Genomic DNA, 25,096 nt, shown 5'->3' with positions numbered 1-25,096 from the left:
AAGGAGGGGGGCTAGTATGTTACAACATGATCTAACACAGTAAAACTGTGCAGGTGGATGTTTGGTTATCTTTTCCCCACTCCCTTAAATAACAATGTGATTTAATTCCCATCTATAGGGGAATTTTCTTATAGCCTGAATATTAAATACTTATAAAATGTGACAAATCATTGAAACATGAAAAATACAATGATATTTAGGCATATCTATTGACAAGTAAAATGAAAACTGGGACAAATGAAAACACCAAAGGCTATTTAAAGTGGCATATTTTATATGTAAGCTATGTTTAGAAACAAAAAAAAAATAGAAAGGGGATTTAAACAAACACATTGCTCTAGCAAGAGTGTTATCTCATGCATAGGATAAAAATGAAAAGCAGAGGAGAATTACATCCACAGTAGAACTATTATTTTAGTTCAAGATAATGTCCCATTCATAGCACAGATGTAGATTATATTTGTTTATATTTGTAAGTCAAAACGTGTAAGCAATCATTAACTTGTCAAATGATGGATAAAAGACATCACTGAAGCCTAAAGCAGGTCATCTTCCACTTCATTCATTTGGCTTTCAGACTGTTTCATCATCACTCATGTCCCAAATCTGTAATGAGAAAACAAGCGACATTTCACTCAGTAGCTCAAATATGCTTTCAAAATACCTTATAAAACCCTTAATCCAACTTAAGAGGAAGAATACATTTCATTTATGGACCATCCACTCTAGAGATTGTTGAATAGTATTAATGAAACTAACAGCTCAGTGGAGTCGAGGTTGTTTGGATCAGTAAATCATTTGCAAACCAATCTCTTTAGTTGCACACACATTTTGGCACTTGTACTTATTCCTATAATAGTCTGAATGAATAATTTTCATTGGTTGTTTCTGAGCTATTCCTTTGTCTGTTTGCTATTCAATATGTATGGTGTGTGGCTGGTAACTTGGTATTGTTTCTGCTTGCTGATTGCTTGACAAATTGTTACCAGGAAAATAACAAATGATGAATAATAAATAATACATATTCAGTATAAAACTTTAGGAATTTGTGATCATCACCCAGAAGAATCAGGGGCCACCCAAATATTTGAGAATAACCAATAGTATGACCCACAAAGAGCAGTAAATTTAATTCAAGCTGAATATATAGGTGTGAATTTGTTTTTTCCCCTCATTTTTTAAAAAGTTCTATTAACCATTTAATAATTTACTGAAAAACATATTTTATGTAGCAAGATGTAACTGTATATTTACTTTGGTTATGGGTTATGACCAAGACATATCCTGGAAACCCAACCTGGAAAACAAGGTTCACGTATTCACAGAATCCCCATGGAACCTGGAGTCCTAGAGGCCATACAAACTGAATGTAAGTTCTGTATTTTCAATCAGTTGTCAGGACATAGAGTGACACATTTTAAAAAATGCAAAAATTTGCAATCGCCCCTTTGTACATACAGTAAGTGCACACTAAAGACATGCCTGTTCCTTCACGGAAATGCAGGTGTATTTAGCAGGTTTTATTACCATTTATTCTGGAGGCTCAGTGAATGGTTGCCCCAGACATTATACCCGTAAGTTCAAAATCTTTGCATTCTTTCTGAAAAATTCACAGAGTTCCAAATAACAAAATGGAATAATCGAAAGGGAAACCCCACAACAGAGTATGCAGTAATAGTGGAAGGTACCATAGGTCTGGGCTAAGGTTTACTTTAAAGGCCACTAACTTGTGTTTCAATTTTTTTAATTGTAAAATAAGTCTGCTATACTAAATAACCATTCTCCTTCCCCTTCCCCCCTCAAAAGTTGCAATTAGAGATGTGAAAAGATAAAGAGCTAAGGCAGGGGTTCTCAAACTGGGGGTTGGGACCCCCCAGGGGGTCATGAGGTTATTACATGTGGGGTTCACGAGCTGTCAGCCTCCACCCTAAACCCCGCTTTACCTCTCGCATTTATAATGGTGTTAAATATATAAAAAGGCGTTTTTAATTTATAAGGGGGTGCGGTGGCACTCAGAGGCTTGCTACGTGAAAGGGGTCACCAGTACAAAAGTTTGAGAACCACTGAGGTAAGGGATAAGAAGGAAGGTCCTCTCATGGATCAGTAACAGGTGAAAAGCCAGAAAACACACAGAAGGAATAAATGATTAGGTTTCAGAATGGAGAGAGGTAAATAGCAGTGTCCCCCAGGATCTTTACTGCCACCAGTGCTGCTGAACATATTCATAAATGATCTGGAAAACGGGGTAAACAGTGAGGTGGCAAAATTTGCAGACAATACAAAATTACTCAAGATAGTTAAGTCCAAAGCAGACTGCGAAGAGTTACAAAGGGATCTCACAAAACTGAGTGACTAGACAACAAAATAGCAGATGACATTCAATGTTGATAAATGCAAAGTAGTGCACGCTGGAAAACATAATCCCAACTATGGGATCTAAATTAGCTGTTACCTCTCAACAAAGAGATCTTGGAGTCCTTGTGGATAGTTCTCTGAAAACATCCACTCAATGTGCACTAGCAGTCAAAAAACTAACTGAATGTTAGGAACCCCATTAGGAAAGGGATAGATAATAAAACAGACAATATCATAATGCCACTATATAATTCCTTGATACGCCCTCACCTTGAACACTGCATGCAATTCTGATCACCCCATCTCAAAAAAGATATATTAGAATTTGAAAAGGTATAGAGGAAGGGCAACAAAGATGATTAGGGGTATGGAACAGCTTCTGTATGAGGAGATACCTGACTTTTCAGCTTGGAAAAGACACGACTAAGTGGGAATATGATAGAGGTCCATAAAATCGTGACTGGTATGGAGGATGGGAATAAAGAAGTGTTATTTACTCCTTCACATAACACAAGAACCAGGAGTCACCCAATGAAATTAATAGGCAGCAGGTTTAAAGCAAACAAAAGGAAGTACTACTTCACACAACACACAGTCACCCTGTGGAATTTGTTTCCAGGGGATATTGTGAAGGCCAAAACTATAATGGGGTTCAAAAAAGAACTAGATAAGTTCATGGAGGACAGGTCCATCAATGGCTACCCCATGCTCTGGGTGTCCCCAGCCTCTGACTGCCAGAAGCCGGGAGTGGACAACAGGGGATGGGATCACTCGATGATTGCCTGTTCTGTTCATTTCCTCTGAATCACCTGGCATTGGCCACTGTCAGAAAACAAGATACTGGGCTGGATGTACCATTGGTCTGACCCAGTATGGCCATTTTTGAAAAGTAAATTAGTTTGCAATGGAGTACGACTAATGTATACTCCCCCCACATCCCTCCCCAAAAAAATCCTCCCCAAAACCTTGCTCTTTGAATGTAAACTATAGATTTTATATATTTCTCCCTGTCTGATTACTATTTACAGTGACTGAGTCAAATTCATTCCATTTAATTTAAAAGAGTTATATCAGAGAATGAATTTGGTCCTATAGGAATCATACCTTAAAGCAGGACTTTAAGGCATGTAGCAAGACTACCTAGCAGCATGGGCGGCAGGTTATATATTTGTGTGGGGCCCGGGCCCCAGCAATATTCAGGGCTGGGCGCCCTGCTCCAGCAATAGTTGGAGCTGGGTCTCTTCCCGCCCCCCGGTCCTGCCTGGATCGGCCCCGGCCACCGCAGGTCTCCCCCCGCCGCCGCGACCCTGCCTGGAGCAGGTCCCAGCCCCCGCCTGCCACCCCCCCTCCGCGTGTTCCCCCCCTCCGCCGCGTTGTGTTGCGTCCCTGCCTGACAGAACGCAGCGCGCCTCTCCCCTGCCTGCTGCCCGGAGGGCTCCCAGCAGATTTGCTGTCTGCTGCCGCAGGTCCTAGTGCCTGCCCTCCGCCAGTACTGGCAAGGCAGGCTGCCCTTACCCTGAGCCTCTCCAACCCCAAACCCTCAGCCCCAGCCAGAGCCCTCATTCCCCCCGCACCCTAATCCTCTGCCCCAGCCCTGAGCGTCCCCACATCATGAACCCCTCATCCACAGCCCTCACCCCACACTCCAAACCTCTGCCCTAGCCCTGAGCCCCCTCCTGCATCATGAACCCCTCATCCACAGCCCTCACCCACAGCCCAACCCTCTTCCCTAGCCCTGAGCCCCCTCGCATCATGAACCCCTCATCCACAGCCCTCACCCCACAGCCCAACCCTCTTCCCTAGCCCTGAGCCCCCTCCTGCATCATGTACCCCTCATCCTCAGCCCCACAGTCCTCACCCTGCACTCCCTCCTATCCCCAAACTCCCTCCCCCTTCCCACACACCCCTTCCCAACCCCAAACTCCATCCCAAAGCCTGCACCCTTCACCCCCTCCTGCACACCCACCCCCTGCCCCAGCCCAGAGCCTGCACCCAGCACCCTTCCTGCACCCTAATCCCCAGCCCAGGATCTGCACCCCAGACCTCCCCCGCCGAGCCCCCTCCCAGAGCCTTAGGCAGGTGGGGGCGGAGTTGGGGGGGGCGGAGTTGGGGGCGGGTTCTGGGCCCCACCAAAATTTTTAGAAACTTGCCACCCATGCCTAGCAGGTGGTCTTTGGCTTTACTGACAGGCTGTCATAATATTAATTTTACCCTTAAGTGTGCTAAAAATTCATCTAAAACTTGGATCATTCCATGCATGTCCAGCTAAATGCCATGGACTGACTACCATGTCAGGTTCTTCTGACTACAAGAATAAGATTGGCATTTCCAAGGCATAGGCCTTGGGCCTCAAAAGGTTAGCCCACCATAATAACTGAATCTAGGAACTATGAGCATCACCGTAGTAATCTTCTCTTTCTTAGCTGTCTCTATCGAGTATCAGGCCCAGGTTATCTGCCTGGAAGTGCTGTGTGTTGACATTAGGCTGGCCACAAGATTATTCTCTTGTTTTACAGCCTGACTGATGGAAAAACATGTGCCAATAGAAGTGCAAGATACCAACATTTATTTAGACTGTAAACTCTTCAGGGCACAGACTATCACTATATTTTTACAGTGCCTAGCACAACAGGGTCCTGTTCTTGGTTGACCCTGAAGCACTACTGCAATACAAATAATAAATAAAAACAATTATATTTTCAGAACGACTGTAATTGATATTTACATATAATTTCCATAAAACCTATCCCTGCAAAATATGACTTTTCTAGAATTTGGATATTTACTGACAAAGCCCCACCAAAATCTGGACCAAGGAACGTCTACACACAGCTCTCTGTAAAACACATACTTTAAATGGTAAGATTTTCTCAATTCCTACAAGTGGTTGCAAAATGGTGGTATAAAAATCCTTCTGGAAAATGCTGAAGGAACAGTATGTTTACAAAAGGAAAAAAGAGTTGATGAGCGACTTAGAGTTTGCCAATGAAAATACAAATGTCCAGCTCACCATTCAGGGTCAAGGATGTGGAAAATAAATATGAAAGAATTATCTTTAAATAGAATTTATGGTATGAATCAAGCTGACAAAAGGCAAGAAATTCAAAGTTCAGGCTGATATTCCATCCTCAGCTAACCCCATTTTGAGTTTTTCAAACTTTGTAATAGCAACAAGGACAGATTTTAACCCTCACTCTTCTCTGTGTTAAAGAAAGATACTAAACACATTTATAGATTGCACAGTGGGATGAGTTGAGGACAGGATAGCCACGATTTTCTTTTAAACAAACAAAGTGAATGCTCCAAAAGTTTTCTTTATTCATGAAAGAAATATATCATGGTCCTATCCAGCTTCCCCTCACTGTGCTAAGCAGTGCATCTCATTTCTGTTCTGAACAGTGCGGCTGAGAACTTAAGAATGGCCACATTGGGTCAGACCAATGGTCCATTTAGCCTAGTATCCTGTCTTCCAACAGTGGCCAGTGCTAGGTGCTTCAGAGGGAATGAACAAAACAGGGCAATTATTGAGTGATCCATCCCCTGTCATCCACTCCCAGCTTCTGGCAATCTTAGAGGCTAATAGCCACTGATGGACCCATCCTCCATTAACTTATCTCATTCTTTTTTTAATCCATTTATACTTTTGGCCTTCACAACATTCCCGGTAATGAGTTCCAGGTTGCCTGTGAATTGTGTGAAGAAGTATTTCCTTACATTTGTTTTAAATCTGCTGCTTATTAAGTTCACTGAGTGACCCTGGTTCTTGTGTTATGTGAAAGGGTAAAAACACATCCTTATTCAGCCAAAACAACAAGGAGTACTTGTGGCACTTTAGAACATAAGAATGGCCATACTGGGTCAGACCAAAGGTCCATCCAGCCCAGTATCCTCTCTGCCAACAGTGGCCAATGCCAGGTGCTTCAGAGGGAGTGAACGGAACAGGTAATGATCAAGTGATCTCATTACACAAACTAAGAACTATTTCCCCATGCTAATTTCCCCCCCTACTGTTACTCACACCTTCTTGTCAACTGTTTGAAATGGGCCACCCTGATTACCACTACAAAAGTGATTTTTCCTCCTGCTGATGATAGCCCACTTTAATTGAATTGTCTCGTTAGAATTGATAAGGCAACTCCCATCTTTTCATGCACTCTGTATATGTATCTTCCACTCCATGCATCTGATTAAATGGGTTTTAGCCCATGAAAGCTTATGCCCAAATACATTTGTTAGTCTCTAAGGTGCTACAAATACTCCTCGTTGTTTTTTGCTGATACAGACTAACATGGCTACCACTCTGAAACATCCTTATTCACTGTCTCCAAGTAAGTTTGCCCTATATGCTTTCTTGACCTCTTTACTGAGAGTGGATGGCAAGGGTGCCAGTAGGAAATGGACTGAAACGTCTGACTCATTTCAGAAAGGCCTCTGGATAGCTGTTAGGTGGCAATCTTTATTAATCGCTCCTGACCTAGGGTGGATTTTAACTGGTACTTTAGAGGTGAAAGGCTCCCTATTCCATTCCCTTTCCAGTCACCTTGCTCAGCCTTAATTTTTTTTTTCCTAGTTCCTTTCAGGTAAAGCTAGATACTGAATTTTCTATACTATAATTTATTTTATCTTAAATCTTCTATACAAGGTTCTAAAATGTACATTTTAAAAGAACCTTAAGTTTTATTCTATGCTACAAACTATTTGCTCAGTTAACACCACCTGCCCCCAAGTTGTGTTTTAACTGAAGAGCAATAGAAGCGATTTCTTTTGGAAATTGGTAAAAATAAAAAAATAGCTTAGGATCTAAGACCTGACATCTTACCACTGCTTCTTAAAGAATAAAGCGGCATCTACAGCTTTCCTAGGGGTTCAGGATTTTGAGTTTCTTATCTCATCCTGGTAAGCTGAAATACCAACTGATATTCTGTTAGGACCATAAGCTCTATGGGGCAGGGACTCTTAGTTGTATATTTATAGAGTGCCTAGTACATGGGGCCTCTAAGCTCTACCACAATACAAATAAAAATAATCACAACTACATTTCAGTTTATTTTTTCTGCCAATGGGGGAGAGGGCACTGTCTTCCACATGCTGTTGGCAATTAGATGCTTCAATGGAAAGCTAGAAAGTATAGAATCTTATGACATAGTAATAGGAAGGACACTGGATGGTATTATCTGGACACGTGCCCAACTTTACATATCTACAATGCTTTAATGCAGAGTACCATAGTAACGTTTCTTATTTGTAGAATGCATCCAACTACACTCAGTTAAAGAGGGTAATGTTTCCTAATTGTAATCTCTCCACAAACCATGCTCTTAGAAACCAGTGAGATGAAAGAGTGGAGAATATGAAAGAATTACATTTAAATAGAAGATTACATATCTTCCTACCTACATAAGATTCTTTCTAGAAGTTTTGAAAATGTTTGCAAAAGACCCGAATTGAGTTTTACAGGTATTAAACCACTATGCAAACATCCTGGATTGAGACATAATATTTTTGAGAAGGATGGTAATATCTTGCTCCCAAAAGAATAGGCTTTATATACAGTTGGGACAGATCACTTAGTCCAGAAGAATACCCTGTGTCTGGATCATGGCATTACAAAATTCAGGCCAGCCCCTGGGTAGCCTGTGGGAGGAGCTCTTTGTGCAGGAACCAGTCAGAATTGTGTCCTATACTAAGGTGCTCTGCTGCTATGACGAGTCTCCTTCTTGCTGCCAGATATTGCTCCACTATGATTCACTAGAGTATTTTTCACAGCTAGGTTTTTAAAAGAATAAACACACCAACAAAAAAATTTGGCAGGGATTTTGTGTGGGGGGAAACAATTAAGCAAACCTCAAAGCATCTTATAATTCAAAGGTGGAGTAAGCTCGTCAGGCCCAGATTAGCCCCAATGTTAGGCTAGACAATTATACAGCTTCATCTTTGTAAGGAATCTGGGAAAATGAGTGGAAAGGAAGATGATGTGGAATGATCAACATCAGGAGGAATGATGAGGCAATAATAAAGTAGCTCAACACTAAGTTAAAACTTGCAGAGAGAAAGCACAAAAACAAAAGAACAGTGCAAGAATCATTCAGCATAATATGGATCTTGATCTGCATGTTGATACTTAGGCTGGTGTATATATTCTCAGTGAAAAGCTTCTAAGATGGTCATAGCCTGATTTTTGAGGGTTACAGAAGAATGGAGTGGCGTGCTTGGGTCAAAGTTATCTCTAATGAAATTGTACATGTAGAGGCAAGTGGAGAACAAGAAGAGAAGGATAATTCTATACAAAAATGAACATTTTAAAAATCAACTAAATGACAGCAAGCTGGAAAATGCACATTAGCTGGGCATGTCAAACTGTAATAGTAAAATATCCCTCTAGAGGGAAAGCAGCATTATATTATGTTTAGACCTGAATTACATAAACATCAACGCTGACAGCAAAGTTATAAATGTCATATGCGCTTAGTTAATAGCAACAGATCTTCCCATGAAAATGTGCTTTAACTAGATGGAAATCCAAATGTGAAAAAAGCAAATGAATGATTACTAGCCTTTTAAAAATTCAAATTCAATATATATATTTTTTAAAATGCTAAAAGCAAACAGCTATATTCCCTTCATTGATGGGCAAGAAGAAAGGAGCTAGTTTATTGTGACTTTTTTAAAAGCAGCATTTTAGAAAGAGAGAATGTGGAAGAGGAGTGTCTAAATGACTGTTTGTTATGCCTTGCACCTTATGTCCAATAAAAGCTGTGAATTTGGGTTTTGTTTTGAGCTCCCTTTCTCTTACAGCACACCTGGGCGAATCAATCTAAGTGAAGCTATAGGTAATGACAGGGGAGGTAATAAAATAGGCAAATAATGAACCAGCTGTCAAACTTACTCAGTGTGTACAGATCTGAAGAGATTATCTGAATGCACCTGTTATGTTCAAGTACCTACTTTATGTTTAAACTTCACTTTAGGGGTTCTTAAGTTTCAGATGCAAATTAAGTCTATTCAAGATTAGAGGAGCATTTCCACACTTGTTTTCTTGAAATGACAAGTATTATTTTCCTGCATAACAGGAAGGAGCAAAACCCCCAATGTATTAGGTTAACTGTTCATTCATTTCTCAGTCACTGATTCAAAACAATTTCAAAACATTAAAGGGATAATAAGTACTTTCCATTTCCTTCTCGCAACAAAGGTACCTGTAACTTCATTTCTGTGAGAACAGATACAAAAGTATTAGGTGGGTTTTGTGTGTGTGTACATGGGTGGAAATATGTAGTGACTTTTATCTGATGTGATTAAAATATATAGTGCAAATATATATAGTTAGTTATGGCCTCATAGGCAGAGTTGGAAGAATACAAGCCTGTCCTTACAGATTGTGTGTGTCCGCGCATGTATTACTGTAACTGCTCATGAAATTGAACATCTGAATGTCAAAGTAGCTATTTCAATGCCTATAATGCACTCACTGCTTAGGAAAATGTAATATAAACACACACACACATATAAATATATATCTATAAATACAAATGTGAAAGGTATAATATGTATCATATTATACATATATGTACACATCACAAACATGTTAAAGAATAAAAAAACCCACATGAACGGAATTGAACTGAATGTTAAGGCTGAAATTCAGCCTAGTATTAAACGTAATGCTTGAGTATCACATAAAAGCATACAACTTTACTCAAACTTCAGATACAACAAAGCATACGCCCTGATTCAGGAAACCATCCTCATTCAATTATTATTATTATTAATCATGTTTATTATGGTAGTGCCTAAGGGCCGACCAAGAGTGGAGCGCCACTGTGTTAGGCACTGTATAAACAGAGAGCAATAGACAGTCCCTGCCTCGAAGAGCTTACAATCTAAACAGACAAGACAGACACAGGGTAGGAAAGGGATAGAATACACAAGCAGGGTGATCAATGTGATGGAGGCAAACATCCTATCAGTTCCATGATTTTTTTTCCAGAGTTGGGGTGGAAAGCTAAATATAAATGTATACATTATAGAATAAAAAATGTAGGCTATATTTACAGGATGGGGGACTCTATTCTCAGAAGCAGTAACTCTGAAAAAGATTAAGAGGTTGTGGTGGATAATCAGCTGAACATGAGCTGCAATGCTGTAGCCAAAAGGGCTAATGTGATCCTGGGATGAATAAAGAGGGGAATCTTGAGGAGTAGAGATATAAGTGGGAGACTGTCCTGTTGAAAGTCTCTGGGTAAGGATAAAAGGGGTAAAAAAACAAGGGAGATATCACAGTATGGCCACTTAACCAAGAAGAACAGGTTGATGAGGCTTTTTTTAAACAACTAATAAAATCATCCAAACCACAGGACTTGGAGGAGATGGGGAACTTCAATTACCCAAACATCTATTGGGACAATTATCCAGCAGGGCACAGATTATCCAGCAAACTCTTGGAATGCATTGGAGACAACTTTTTATTACAGAAGATGGAGAAGGTGACTAGGGGAGAGGCTGTTCTAGATTTGATTCTTTTAAATAAGGAGGAACTGGCTGAGAATTTGAAGGTGAAAGGCAGCCTGGTTGAAAGTGATCCAGAAATGACCGAGTTCATGCTTCTAAGGAATGGTAGGAGGGAAAGCAGCAGAATAAAGACAGTGGACTTCAAGATGGTAGACTTTAGCAAACTCAGATAATTGGTAGGTAAGATCCCGAGGGAAGAAAGTCTAAGGGGGAAAAAAAAGAGTTCAGGACAGTTGGCAGTTTTTTTAAAGAGCTATTATTAAGGGCATGAAAGAAAACTACCCCAATGCGTAGGAAAGATAGGAAGTATGGTAAGAAACTCCCTGACTTAACCAGGAGATCTTCAACAACCTGAAATTTAAAAAAGAGTCGTAGACAAAGTGGAGAATAGGTCAGATTACGAAGGATGAATATAAAAAAACCAACACAAACATGTAGTGACAAAATTAGAAAGGCCAAAGCACAAAAAAAAAGATTAAACTACCTAGGGACATAAAGGGTAACAAGAAAACATTTTACAAATCCATTAGAAGTAAGGTTTCAGAGTGGTAGCTGTGTTAATCTGTATCAGCAAAAACAACGGGGAGTCCCTGTGGCACCTTAGAGACTAACAAATTTATTTGGCCATAAGCTGTCATGGGCTAGAACCCACGAAACGTCTGATGAAGTGGGTTCTAGCCCACGAAAGCTTATGCTCAAATAAATTTGTTAGTCTGTAGGATGCCATTAGAAGTAAGAGGAAGATCAAGGACAGAGTAGGTTTGTTACTCAATGAGGAAGGAAAGACAATAACAGAAAATGCAGCAATGACAGAAGTGCTAAATACCTTTCTTGTTTCCGTTTTCACCAATAAGGTTAGCAGTGATCAGATGACAGAGGCTGTCTACACTACATATGCAAAAAAACCACACACACCCCCGAGCGACATAAGATATACTGACATAAGCACAGCATGTGTGCACAGCATGATGTCGGCGGAAGCGCTTCTCTCACCAACATAGCTTTTGCTGCTCTCGGAGGTGGTTTTATTATGCTGACAGGAGAGCTCTCTCCTGTCAGCATAGAGCCTTCACCAGACGCGCTGCAGTGGTGCAGCTGTACGCACTGCTGCAGCACTGTACATAAAGACAAGGCTTACTATAGAGAACATCAGTGTAAATGGGGTAGGATCTGAGACTAAAATAGAGAAGGAACAAGTTAAGAAGCACTAAGGGCTTGTCTATACTTAGAACGCCGCAGCTGCTGCACTGCTATAGCACTTCAGTGAAGATGGTACCTACGCTGATTGCGTCTCCCATTGGCATAGATACTCCAGCTCCCCAAGAGGCAGTAGCTAAGTTGACACTGACCTAGTGCTGTCTCCACTGAGGGTTAGGTTGGTTTAATTGCATAGCTCAGAGATATTTCACATTCCTGAGAAACATAATTATACTGACCTAATTTCCTAGTGTAGACCAGGCCTAGACAAGTTAGATGTTTTCAAGTTGGCAGGGCCTGATGAAGGGCATCCTAGAATATTTAAGGAACTGACTGAAGAGACCTCTTTAGACATTAGCGATTATCTTTGAGAACTCATGGAGTACAGGAGAGATCCCAGAGGACTGGAAAAAAGCAAATATAGTACCTACCTATAAAAAGGGGACAACCCAGGGAATTATAAACCAGTTAACTTTGGTACCCAGAAAGATAATGGAGCAAATAATCAAACAATCAATTTGTAAGCACTTGGAAGATAATAAGGTGATAAGTAACAGTCAGCATGGATTTGTGAAGAAGAAATCATATCAAACCAACCTAATATCTTCTTTTGACAGTGACCCTTGTGTATGGGGTGGGGGTGGGGGGAAGCAGATGTGATATATCTCAACTTCAGTAAGACTTTTGATACTGTCTCACATGACCTTCTCATACACAAACTAGGAAAACATAACCTAAATGAACCTACTATAAGGTGGGTACAAAAATTATACTCAGAGAATAATTATCAATGGTTCACAACCCGGAAGGGCATATCAAATGGGGGTCCTGCAGGGATCTGTCCTAGGTCAAGTTATACAGAATATCTTCATAAATGATTTGGATAATGGCATAGTGAAAGTTTGCAGATGATACCAAGCTGAGAGGAGTTGCAAGCACTTTGGAGGACAGGATTTGAATTCAAAATGATCTTGACAAACTGGGGAAATGAGGTCTGAAATAAATAGGATGAAATTCAACAAGGACAAATGCAAAGTACTACACATAGGAAGGAATAATCAACTGCACAAATACAAAATGAGAAATGACTGCCTAGGAAGGAGTACTGTAGAAAAAGATCTGGGGGTATAGTGGTCACAAGCTAAATAAGAGTCAATAATGTAATACTGTTGCAAAAAACATGAACGGCATTCTGGGATGTATTAGCATGAAGGTTATAAGCAAGACTGAAAAAAATGGGTTTGTTTAGTCAGGAGAAGAGAAGACTAAGGGGGGGACATAAATCTTCAATTGTGTAAAAGGTGTTATAAAGAGGGAGGATAATAAATTGTTCTCCTTATCCACTGATGACAGGACAAAAAGCAATGGACTTAAATTGCGGCAAGGGAGATTTAGGTTAGACATTTGGAAAAACTTCCTATCTCTAAGGGTAGTCAAGCACTGGAACAAATTACCTAGGAAGGTTGTGGAATCTCCATCACTGGAGGTTTTAAAGAACAGGTTAGACAAATACATGTCAGGGATAGTCTGGATAGTACTTAATCCTGCCTCAGTGCAGGGAACTGGACTAGATGACCTATTGAGGTCCCTTCCAGTCCTATATGTCTCTGAGTCTATGATTTTATCTCTGTATTTGACACTGGTGCAACTGCTGCTGGAAAATTGTGTCCAGTTCTGATGCTCACAATTCAGTACGGATGTTGATCAACTGGAGAAGGTCAGAGAAGAATCAAAAGAATGATTAAAGGATTGGAAGACACGCCTTACAGTGGCAGACTCAAGGGGCTCAATTAATTTAGCTTAACAAAGAGAAGGTTATGGTGCTACTTGATTACAGTCTAGAAGTACCTACATGGGGAACAAATTTAATAATGGGCTCCTCAATCTAGCAGAGAAAGGTGTAAAATGATCCAATGGCTGGAAGTTGAAGCTATACAAATTCAGATTGGAAATAAGGCATACATTTTTAACAGTGAAGAGGGTAAAAGGTATAGGTGTTGAGTAAATCTGAGATGAAGAGACTATGAAGGGGTAAGAAGTGTGGGGGGAGGAATCGGAGGAGGTTGTAGCATACAGTCAATCAGCACAGGGCAAAGAAAGTACAGTAGAACTGCAGAAAGTTCTCAGAATGTCCAAAGGTCCCTGCTTTGGCTGCTCTGTCCCTATCCACTAGAGCAGGAGTTCTAAAACTGGTGGTCGTGTCCCCTCAGTGGGTCAGGAGGTTATTACGTGGGGGGTTGTGAGCTGTCAGCCTCCACCCGAAACCCCACTTCACCTCCAGCATTTATAATAGTGTTAAATATAAAAAAAAGTATTTTTAATTTGGGGGGGGGGGTCGTACTCAGAGTCTTGCTGTGTGAAAGGGGTCACCAGTACAAAAGTTTGAGAACCACTGTGTTAGAGTTTCTGGTTGGATCCTCTCTGCAGTTTCCTCCCGAGTCCAGATGGTGAGATGGGAGTAGGGGGCACACCAGCTGGGACCTAATGCCCCCATAGAGTGTGTGTGGAAGCCTCTCTTGCACAGTTTGGGTCCAACGGGGTGCTGGGGGGAGGGGTGTCCCTTGGCTACTTCTGCCCCTATCAGCTGGAGTCTCTGATAAAACATCTCAGGAAAGCACTTAAGAACATGCTTAACTTTAAAGAAACGAAAAAGTCCTTTACAGGTATAGATCATGAGCTTTTGATACATGATATGCTCAGTAGGAAAAAAATTCAATCGGCTATCAGGTAGATGATAATTTTACAAGAATCATGTTATTGTTCTTTTGATAGGCTGTTAAATTGTCATATAAATATTTAAAAGGGGTAGCCGTGTTAGTCTGTATCAACAAAAACGAGGAGTCCTTGTGGCACCTTAGAGACTAACAAATTTATTTGGGAATAAGCTTTCATGGGCTATAACCCACTTGTGTAGTTGCTGGTGAGTATTTGCTTCAGGTTGGGGGGCTGTCTGTAAGCAAGGATTGGTCTGTCTCCCAAGGTCTGTGAGAGTGAAGGATCATCCTCCAGGATAGGTTGTAGATCCTTGATGATGCGCTGGACAACCTATCCTGGAGGACGATCCCGCAAGTCACCAGCAACTACACACCACACAACAGAAACACTAACCCAGAAACCAATCTCTGCAACAAACCCCGTTGCCAACTCTGTTCGCATATCTATTCAAGGGACACCATCATAGGACCTAACCACATCAGCCACACCATCAGACATCAAAAATTATAACATTCAAAAACCAGTAGTAGAGCACTTCAATCTCCCTGGACACTCAATAACAGACTTAAAAATGGCCATTCTTCAACAAAAAAACTTCAAAAAAAGACTTCGAGAAATTGCAGAACTGTAATTAATTTGCAAACTTGACACCATGAAATTAGGCTTGAATAAAGACTGGGAATGGATGGGTTACTACAAAAAGTAATTTTCCCTCTACTAATTGTCCCTCTGTTGATGTTCACACCTTCTTGTAAACTGTTGCAAATGGGCCACATCCACTCTGATTGAATTGGCCTCCTTAGCACTGACCACCCCAACACACTTGGGGAGACATCTCCCATCTTTTCATGTGTTGTATATTTATACCTGCCTACTGTATTCTTCACTCCAATCATCTGATGAAGTGGGTTCTAGCCCACGAAAGCTTATGCCCAAATAAATTTGTTAGTCTCTAAGGTGCCACAAGGACTCCATATAAATATTATAAATCTGTTATGTATTCCTTATTAAGGCCCTACCAAATTCACGACCATGAAAAATGCGTCACGGACACTGAAATCTGGTCACCCCCAAGAAATCTATTCTTTTGTATGCTTTTACCCTATTCTATATAGATTTCACAGGGGAGACCAGCATTTCTCAAATTGGGGGTCCTGCCCAAAAGGGAGTTTCAAGGGGTCACCAGGTTATTTTAGGGGGGTTGCAGTATTGCCACTATTACTTCTACGCTGCTTTAAATCTCGGTGGCCAGAAAGTAGTGACTGTTGGTCCAGTCGCCAAGCTCTTAAGGCAGCGCCCCGCCAGCAGCAGCACAGAATTAAGGGTGGCAATACCATGCCATGCCACCCTTACTTCTGCACTCCTGTCTTCAGAGCTGGGCAGCTGGAGAGTGGCAGTTGCTAACTAAGGGCCCAGCTCTGCAGGCAGCAGTTCAGAAGTAAGGGTGGCTATACCATACGATGGGTCCATAGTAGCAGCCAGCCAGCAACTCAGTCCTGGTGAGATTCTCACAATGTTTTTTCAGTTAATTGCCGATATCACGTTTCAGAAACAGCAGCACAAATGAGATTGTGACTTAAAATTAATTAAATGCATACAAGTTACAACATCAAATCTCTTCAGAGCTTCCTATTATGAACTAAGGGAAAATAATTATCAAGTTCAGCACCCTGCTTTCATCTGTCATGGATATTTACCACATGAAGAAGCATGACACTTAATCTTATTAGCATTGAAAATGTGTCCTGAGCACATTACATATTTTGCAATTTCCCCATCCCCTTTTTGCCCCCAGGAACAAAAGTAAATGAGCAGCAAGAAGGCAGCTGTAAAGGCAGTATTAATGACATAAATATAAAGTGCTTAGCTTTGTTCTCTTATGCATGACAGAGTCTGCGACATGACTTGTCAGCTGTGATGGCCATTTCTGCTGTACCTAAGTGGCATTAGTTCATCCCTCTGAGCTTGGGGTATAACAATTTGGATGTAAGCACCACATTAGAAGCTCTCAGAGTGGCTAGGAATAGGAGAGAAATCTAAATGGCTAACTACAGGATATGGTACTTGGCACTTCTGATTCTTCAGTTAAAGGGCATGCAATCACTTCTATACAAAATACAGAAAAGCCTGGGCTTCACGGTGTCACAATACTAAGTCTACATTTACAAAAAAGCATGTTCTTTACTTCAAAACCACCATTAAAATCCTCAATAGACAAAGAGCTGAAAAATACATCTACTTTTTTTTAAACGTTTCTGCCCTAACATCTTACGACAACAGGAAAAGCAAAGCAAACAAAGAAACCAAAAACCAAAATGAAAATAACCCTCCCCCCCCGGCCTCCCTCCCCCCCAAAAAAACAAACCCCAAAACCAAAACCACAGAAACAAAAACAAAACAACCAGAAAACAGAGGGGACTTATTCTCCAGGGGTGATTTAGTACTGGCCACTGTGTTTATTTTGTTGGAGTGATGTTTTCTTAATAGGAACTTATCTAGTACAGAGTCTATCATGCTGGCTCTCAAAACCTGGAGTCAAACAGAACTCAGAACTCAAGTAGATTTGATGATCTGGTGATGTCCTAATTGTGCTCTGTGGAGAATTTTAAACATAGTTATGATATTGCCAAAGAAATCAACTAGCCAATCAGAACATTTCTTTGAACAATATTCAAAGTCAGATTGAAATGAAAAGAATTTTACTATTACGCTTAGTCCTTATACAGCCCCTCAAACAGAACACAAACTCTGACTCATTTAAACAAAAAGAAAAATATAATGCAAGGGTTATATATTTCTATCACAGATACTTTACACTGGAGATGTGCCATGCCGGTTTGAAAAAGAAAAATTAAAACCTACATATAACACATCACATGTAATACCACAAAGGTGAACTATTGGCTCTACTTAAGTCAATAAGCGTTTTGATCCCACGTGTCCAAGTACAAGCCTCTTGGCATCTGAACATTTAAATCAAATGAGAACTAGAAAAAACACAAGACAGATAAATAGACAGATCTTAAAAGTAGTAGCTGGAGTTTTCCTTATTTAATAACATTGCCATATATAACAGTACTGTAGTGTGAACTTTCCACATATTCAAATTTTCACTTCAATCTTTGTCTAACGGGTGCCCACTTCATATATCAAAATAAATGAAGTAAATAATAATAATAATAATACTCTGAACTTACTGAAGTGTTTTTACTACACACATAAAGCCTGAAAGAAAAAAAGATGAATAATGTAGGTGTGAATACAAACCCAGCTTTGATGGTCCATGGGCTCTTATAACATATTTTGAAGGTAAATTAATACATCAATGTAACTATTACTATTTCTACAGAGGAAACAGATCTCCCCCCCCCCCATTATAATTATAACACACTTCATTTGTTTTCGGCATAAATCAAGTGCTAGTCCTCTTTCACTGCATCTTTGAAACTCACTTTATGACACACACCTTTCATCTGAGACCTGCAAACTATTTTTAAGAACACAGAATCCTTGTCAATGAAAAGGCTGTTTACAGTGGGATTTCCAGAATAAATTATTCACATTTGATCAATGAAGGTGACTCTCTGACTATGAAAACATGAGTGCTTACTACTCCAATATGGGATCTGTCCATCCTCCTATTACCTAAATGGTTCACAACCCTTGCATATAGTTTTTTTGAAACTAACAATGTTACATACTGGAATATGAACTAATATATTTCATATATAAGGGGTATTATGAAATTTCATATCCATCTAGAACAACTTCTCATTTGAAATTCTCCTTAAAACTCTAATGAGAATCTGAATCTCAAATTTAGAAAAAAATTGGATGTCTAGATCATATGAAAAAAATACTTAGATCCAAATTCTGACCTGTTTTGCAGTGTGCAATCCCATCAATTTCAATGAGATTGTGTGTTTGTGTGTGGGCAGCAGCCAGCACAGACTTTGATCCTTAGGATAAATCAGAATTTTGGCTTATTCCAGAGGGGAGGGGCGGGGAAAGAAATATATACATAGAAAGGAGAGGTTACCTTGTACAGTTACTGGAGTTCTTTGAGATGTGTCCCCCCTATGGGAGCGCCATGTCAGGATGTGCACACATGCATGCACTCTTGATTGGAAATTTTTGTCAGCTGTGTCTGCAGGTCCATGCCTGCAGCCTGGATACCCATGTGTTCCAACACAAGAGTATATTGGAGGAGTGGACCTGCCACCACTTCAGTTTCTTCTCAACCAAATCCAACAAGAGACTTTGAGGTTGAGGGTGGGTAGTGGAGCCCCCACAGGTCCACGCATCTTGAAGAACTCCAGAAACTGCATAAAGCAAGTAACTACTCTTCCTCCTTTGAGCAGTGTCCCTTTGGGTGCTCAGGAGTCTCCCAACCAGTACCTCCATCATGGAAGAGGGGGCTAAGGAAGTGGATTCAATACACATCATGGAACAGCATCATCGAAAGCATCAGCTCTGGAAGCAGGCGGAAGAGAGTAGCGATGAGAAAATGTGTGTGATGAAGAGCAGGTGGCTGCCTTACAAGATGTCTGAGATAGGTATATTTTTCAGGAGAGTCACAGATATAGATCAAGATCTAATGGAGTGACCAATTACCCTTGGATGAACCCCAGTTTCATAGAAGGACTGGATTCACCCGGAAACCCATACAGACAGCTGTTGTGTGGATATTGTATGTCCTTTAATTCTTTGTGCAACTGAGATGAAGAGCTGAGGAGAAGCCCCAAAAGATCTAAACCTGCTTAGGTAAAAAGTGAGACTCTTTTTATGTGCATTGTATGGAGGCTTGGGGTGAAGCACCAGTAAGTGAATCTCCTAATTAATGTGGAATTCTGAAGAAACTTTAGGCAGGAAGTGAGGGTGTGGTGTCACCTTATTTTAATAGGACACTGTGTATGGTGGATTGGCCATCCAAGCTCCCCAGCTCTCCTGGACAAGGTGATGGCTATGAGGAATGAAATAGGCAGGAAGGGAATGGAAACCCTTGATAGCTCATGTAACTGTCAATTACCATTGCCAATGGTTTGCTGTAAAATCAGGAGAGGATATCTAGTGGGATCCCACAGGGGTAAGACTAGGATCTAGTACTATTAAACATTTTTATTAATGACTAAGATAACAGAGTGGAGAGTATGCTTACAAAATTTGCTGGATGACCCCAAGCTGGGAGTGGTTGCAAACACTTTGGAGGCCAGAATTAAAATTCAAAAAGACCTTGACAAATTAGAGAATTGGTCTGAATTCAACAAGATGAAATTCAATAAAGACAAGAAAGTACTTTACTTAGGAAGGAAAAATCAAATGCTCAACTACAAAATGGATGTCAGCCCTGTGCTATGACTGACTTCTGATTTGGACAATTACATTCTATGTGCCATAAAATGGAGATATAGAAACAAGTACATTTTTTTAAAAACGTTTTTTTAAATCATTCAATCCCAAATAAATAATATGGACCCTTCTCATCTCCTACCCCCATTAGGACATTGCTCACAATTCAAATAGCTGTAATATCTAATGGAATTAATTGATACAAACATCCCATGATATTGTTTTGTATTGAATTGTTAGGTCATCTTGCATAGGGACATTTTGTGTGCTATTTTAATATAAACATGTTTTCTCTTGTTAAATTCATGCAATGTCTTTGACAGATATATATATATATATATAAAACAGCCCAGAAAACCTGAAAAACAATATCCAAATATCTTAAGAGTTGGATAATGTCACAAGAGAAGCATCGCTTTTGTAGCTTCCAGTGGTCTCATCAATATCTCCTGATATTTATATAGCACACTGCTCTCAATGCTGTTTATATCATGCATGGAGAGGCAAGGTGCCAAGGGAAGGAATTTACCCTCTCCTCTCTTCAAAAGGAAGAATGCTGTTCAAGTAGCTACAATGTAAGATGGTTTCTGATTATATCAGTGGAAAATAAGAGAGTGAATTCAGGTAGCTTGGGATCTTACAAAATCTAAATAAAGGTGCAGGTATGACTTTATTCAGAGTATTCCTATGTTTCATTTAACACATTTGAAGACACTTGCAGACCTTAGAAAAGAAAACGTGTTTTTATTAAAATCATATATAAAAATGTCTATTTCCCCCTTTCCTCATTTTTACTCCTTAGAAAATTGTGTTTGTAAAACAGGATAAAATTCTTTAGCTATTGGTAGGGAGATTATGACATCCGAGATAGCTCTGCTAATAAGCGTTTAGATACTATGATGATGGGCATCCTAGAAATACCACGGACCGAGAGTTACATTGGACTTAGTTCTACTGCATCCCTATTCCTTTAAATAGAACATTAACATGAAAAAACATATTGTGCACTAGTGTAATATAGCCCTCTTTGGACATTAGGTCCAGTATCTGGAATATTTGCTATGAACATGTATTAGAGACAAACTATTTACTAGCATTTTCTACAGATTATAATCAACCTCAAGTTTACTTTAAAATGTCGCTATTGCCTCAGGACACAAACCCACCATAGAATCAATTGCAAGGTTCCACAATTCACAGACCTGCTTTTATACCAACCATTTCCATTAATAGGGAAACTACTAAACAAACATGGCCATTTAAAATTATTAGTAAGACACTTATCTCCACACCAGTATTGAACATAGGAGAGTCTGACGTGACTCTGTAGCCTCTTTAAAATTGCTTCAGATTCTTTGATTTGTTAAGTTCAACATCTGTAGGGTTAACAGGTCTTTTGCAAATACTTTATATGACCTAGCTAACAAAGCTCCTTATTTAACCTTCCCTTTTCCCCTTTCCTTTCTTTGTCTCCCTAGAGCTGTTTTAACAAAGTGGAAACCCACTTGTTCTCCTGTTGGTCTTATTTTCATTTCCAGAGTACACTAGCAAAACTACTCTTTAACCAGTTGCTGGTTTTATAGATGAACTTTATTTCAAACTGTCAGTATTTTTTCTTCTAATGCATTTAGATATGGCCTTTCCGAAAACCCTAAATGATTTGTTTCTTTAACTGTAGTGACTAACTTACCAATTAAGAATTAACATGTACCTACATGTTTTGTTGTACTACATTATTTGGAGTACACTGGAAACTGATTTCTCAAGAGGAGAAATGAAATAGACCCAATCCATTAGTAACAACTGTCTTGCTGAAGAATTCTTTTTTTTATTAAAACTGAATCTATTCAGTGCACATAAGCCTACTGAAGTGCTGTAACACATGTACTATTTCTACACTATCGTAATTACATGCGTTGTGTAACAAACCACGCTCCGTAGCGCTGTATTGCAGAGTATGTTGCAGATGTGCTTCAGCACCTTAAAGGCTTCCAATTGCTTACAAGCCAAACAGCTTGTTTTGGCTCAGAGTCCTCCCTCTCCCACGTGGGACTACTTTGATCTTTTTGACTGTTATATGAATGCAATTATATTCATTTTATTGGATCAACAGGGAATGTAGAAAGAACACATTAATCCCACTGTGAATGATGGTGTGAGAAGCTACTTTTAATAGTTTGATCTTAGGGCTCCAAATATATTTAGTGTGTGCTTGAAATGGAAATATTCACGACGGCTGCTACATGAATTTTCTATAAAATACATCATAATATTGCCAGCAGATATCCTGCCCTATTAAGACTGTTCCTTTTTTACAGCCCTAATTCCATGTTATCTTCAATCTCACACTTTCTTCACAAACCGCTCCCACTCCCCAAGTAATTCAAAAGAATGGAAATATATTTGCAAAATGATGCTCCCTCATTTTCCATGAAACAGTATTATAATTTAAACATGATGTCTATTTTACCAAACATCTTTTTATAAGTATGCATTATACAAAATATAGCAGAGCTTGCAGTTCCACCATCGTGAGTTGTGATCTTGTCAGATCACTCACCTGACGGCGTGTCAGGCCAAGCCAGCATTTGATTGGGAGATCTCCAGAGAACACTCTATTGTTCCAAAAAGCATTGCTGGTGATTCACTAGATAGCACTTTTCCTTCTGAATTAGTGTCCACACCACCATGCTCAGGAATTGAATGGGATACTTGCTTTCAGATTATATTCAAAAAGAAGGCAGTAGTCCAGAGATGCCAAACATATGGCCCAAGGGACAGATCTGGCCTGTGGAACAGTTTCATCTGGCCTGTTGACTTACCATGAATTGCCTACACCAGTGGTTCTCAAACTTTTTGTATTGGTGACCCCTTTTGAACACCAACCCTCTGAGTGTGACACCCCCCCTTAGAAATTAAAAATACATTTTTGATATTTAACACTATGTTAAATACTAAATTTAAACTCTGTTGCTTAAAATGAATTTACCTTTTTTCACTGCTTTTAAATTAAGACTAAAACACATTTTTATCAAATTAAATATAAGTGGAAAAGTTATTTTTAAGTAGAACTTTATTTTAATACTTGACAGCAATTAATGACCTGAAGCAAGTAATAACCCTCCGCATGGCTGGGCTCCGCCTGACAACCCCAGTACAGAGGTCGGGGCTCACAGCATCCTGGATGCCCCAGCTCAGGGCTCACAGCCCCTCTTCTGGTTGGGGCAGTCGGACTCAGGGATCGCAGCCCCACTATTGCCTAGGGTTGGGGTCTGGGCTCACAGCTCCATGGGGGGGTCGGACTCAGGGATCGCAGCCCCGCGCCTGCCCGGAGCTCACAGCCCTGCTCCTGGTCAGGGTTCGGGTCGGGGCTCGCAGTCCCATGGAGGGTTAGAGTCAGGGCTCGCTGCCCTGCTCCTGGCCAGGGTTGGGGCTCACAGCCTGGTGCAGGGGTCGGGGGTTGCAGCCATGTGCCTCTGTTGGGGTTGGGGCTCACAGCTCGGCGCCAGGGTCGGGGTTCGCAGCTCGGGGTCAGGGCTCGCAGCCATGCACTGGGGTAGGGGCTTGCAGCCATGCGTCCCTGTCAGGGTCAGGGTTCACAGCCTGGCGCCGGGGTCGGGGCTCGCAGCCATGCGTCCCTGTCGGGGTCAGGGCTTGCAGCTCGGGGTCGGGGCTCGCAGCTGCACACTGGGGTCAGGGCTCGCAGCCATGCATCCCTGTCAGGGTCGGGGCTCACAGCCCGGCACAGGGGTCGGAGTCAGGACTCACAGCCGCGCGCCCAGGTCAGGGCTCGCAGTCCCGCAGCTCCACACAGGGGTCGGGGCTCGCAGCCATGTGTCGCGGTTGGGGCTCACAGCCTGGTGCAGGAGTTGGGGCTCGCAGCTTGCGGCCGCACGCTGAGATCAGGGCTCATGACCCCCCACATAACCCCGCTGTGGGGTCGCAACCCCCAGTTTGAGAACCAATGGCCTACACAACCCTGGAGTCTGCACTACAGGAGATTACAGGGGTGTGATTTGTAAAGCGCATTAGTGTGTCGGGCTCTTAACTCCCCCACATGTAGACCCCGGTAGTCTGCATTAATGTTGTCCTGGTTTCAAACAGGATTACATCAATGCATACTAAGGAATACTTAGTGTGTGCCAGCAGGGTTCATACAGGGGCGTTAGTAAACAACATACCAGTGCACTCTACAAATCATACACCTGTAGTCCAGACAAGACATACATTTCTTTTTTTATGATGACTGTGGTTGACCCATAGCAGTCTCCTCCTCATGTATACATGAGGTTGGGTCTGAATCCCAGCAAGTAACATTAGTTTGCTCTTAATGACCAACCAGCAATTCTGCTCAGCGATCTAGCAAAATTAGCCCATGCCAAGTGGCAGGGTATCACATCAGGTCCTCTCTGTGAAATGAGTTTGACACCCCTGTCCTAATCATTTGTACTCATATAAGATTCCATTGCACTTTTTGCTAGACTGGGCTGCTTTTTACTATAGTGATACTTGTTTGTAAAGCACTTTGGGGTCTTTAAAATATTAATATTACTGTAAATGGAAATTAAAAAATTCTGATTGTATTTTTTGTTCAGAACAAAACCTGAAGAATTGGTGGAATCTAAACCATAGAAGAACTTTTATATGTACCAAGAAGAGAAGCAGAAGACCATCATTTGTGACTTCTCTGTTGAAAATGCCAAACTTTCTAATAAGCATTTTCAGAAGGTTAATTTGAATATGTGGGATTCAGGGAAGCACAAGATGGTACTGTATAGCTGCAATCTGAGGACTGAGACTGGCAGATGATTCTATCCAAAATAAACAGCTTACAAGAACTACTCTGATCATCTATCTCTTTACTTTGGCAACATTCAACCCAGTTCCCTAAATATAGATCTTGTTTTGTGTACATTTGTGTACTCTTGCTACAATGTATCCATTAAAACACTGTATTCTGGTTTGCAATTCC

The 25,096-nt window shown here is 40.8% G+C and overlaps 1 protein-coding gene across 1 annotated transcript in view; it reads right to left on the bottom strand.

The window, feature by feature from the left end:
- Positions 1 to 254: 254 nt before the first annotated feature.
- Positions 255 to 25,096, bottom strand: part of ATG7 (autophagy related 7) — a 301,957-nt gene continuing 277,115 nt past the window's right edge. Inside the window, exon 18 of the mRNA XM_039547602.1 lies at positions 255 to 606. Coding sequence (XP_039403536.1) covers positions 574 to 606 — 33 coding nt within the window. The 3' untranslated portion in view covers positions 255 to 573. The remainder of the gene's footprint in view (positions 607 to 25,096) is intronic.

Source organism: Mauremys reevesii, linkage group 7 (genome assembly GCF_016161935.1).
Source record: "Mauremys reevesii isolate NIE-2019 linkage group 7, ASM1616193v1, whole genome shotgun sequence".
Lineage (NCBI taxonomy): Eukaryota > Metazoa > Chordata > Testudines > Geoemydidae > Mauremys > Mauremys reevesii.
Note: the sequence above shows the minus strand (reverse complement) of the source record. Positions and strands in the feature narration are given on the sequence as shown.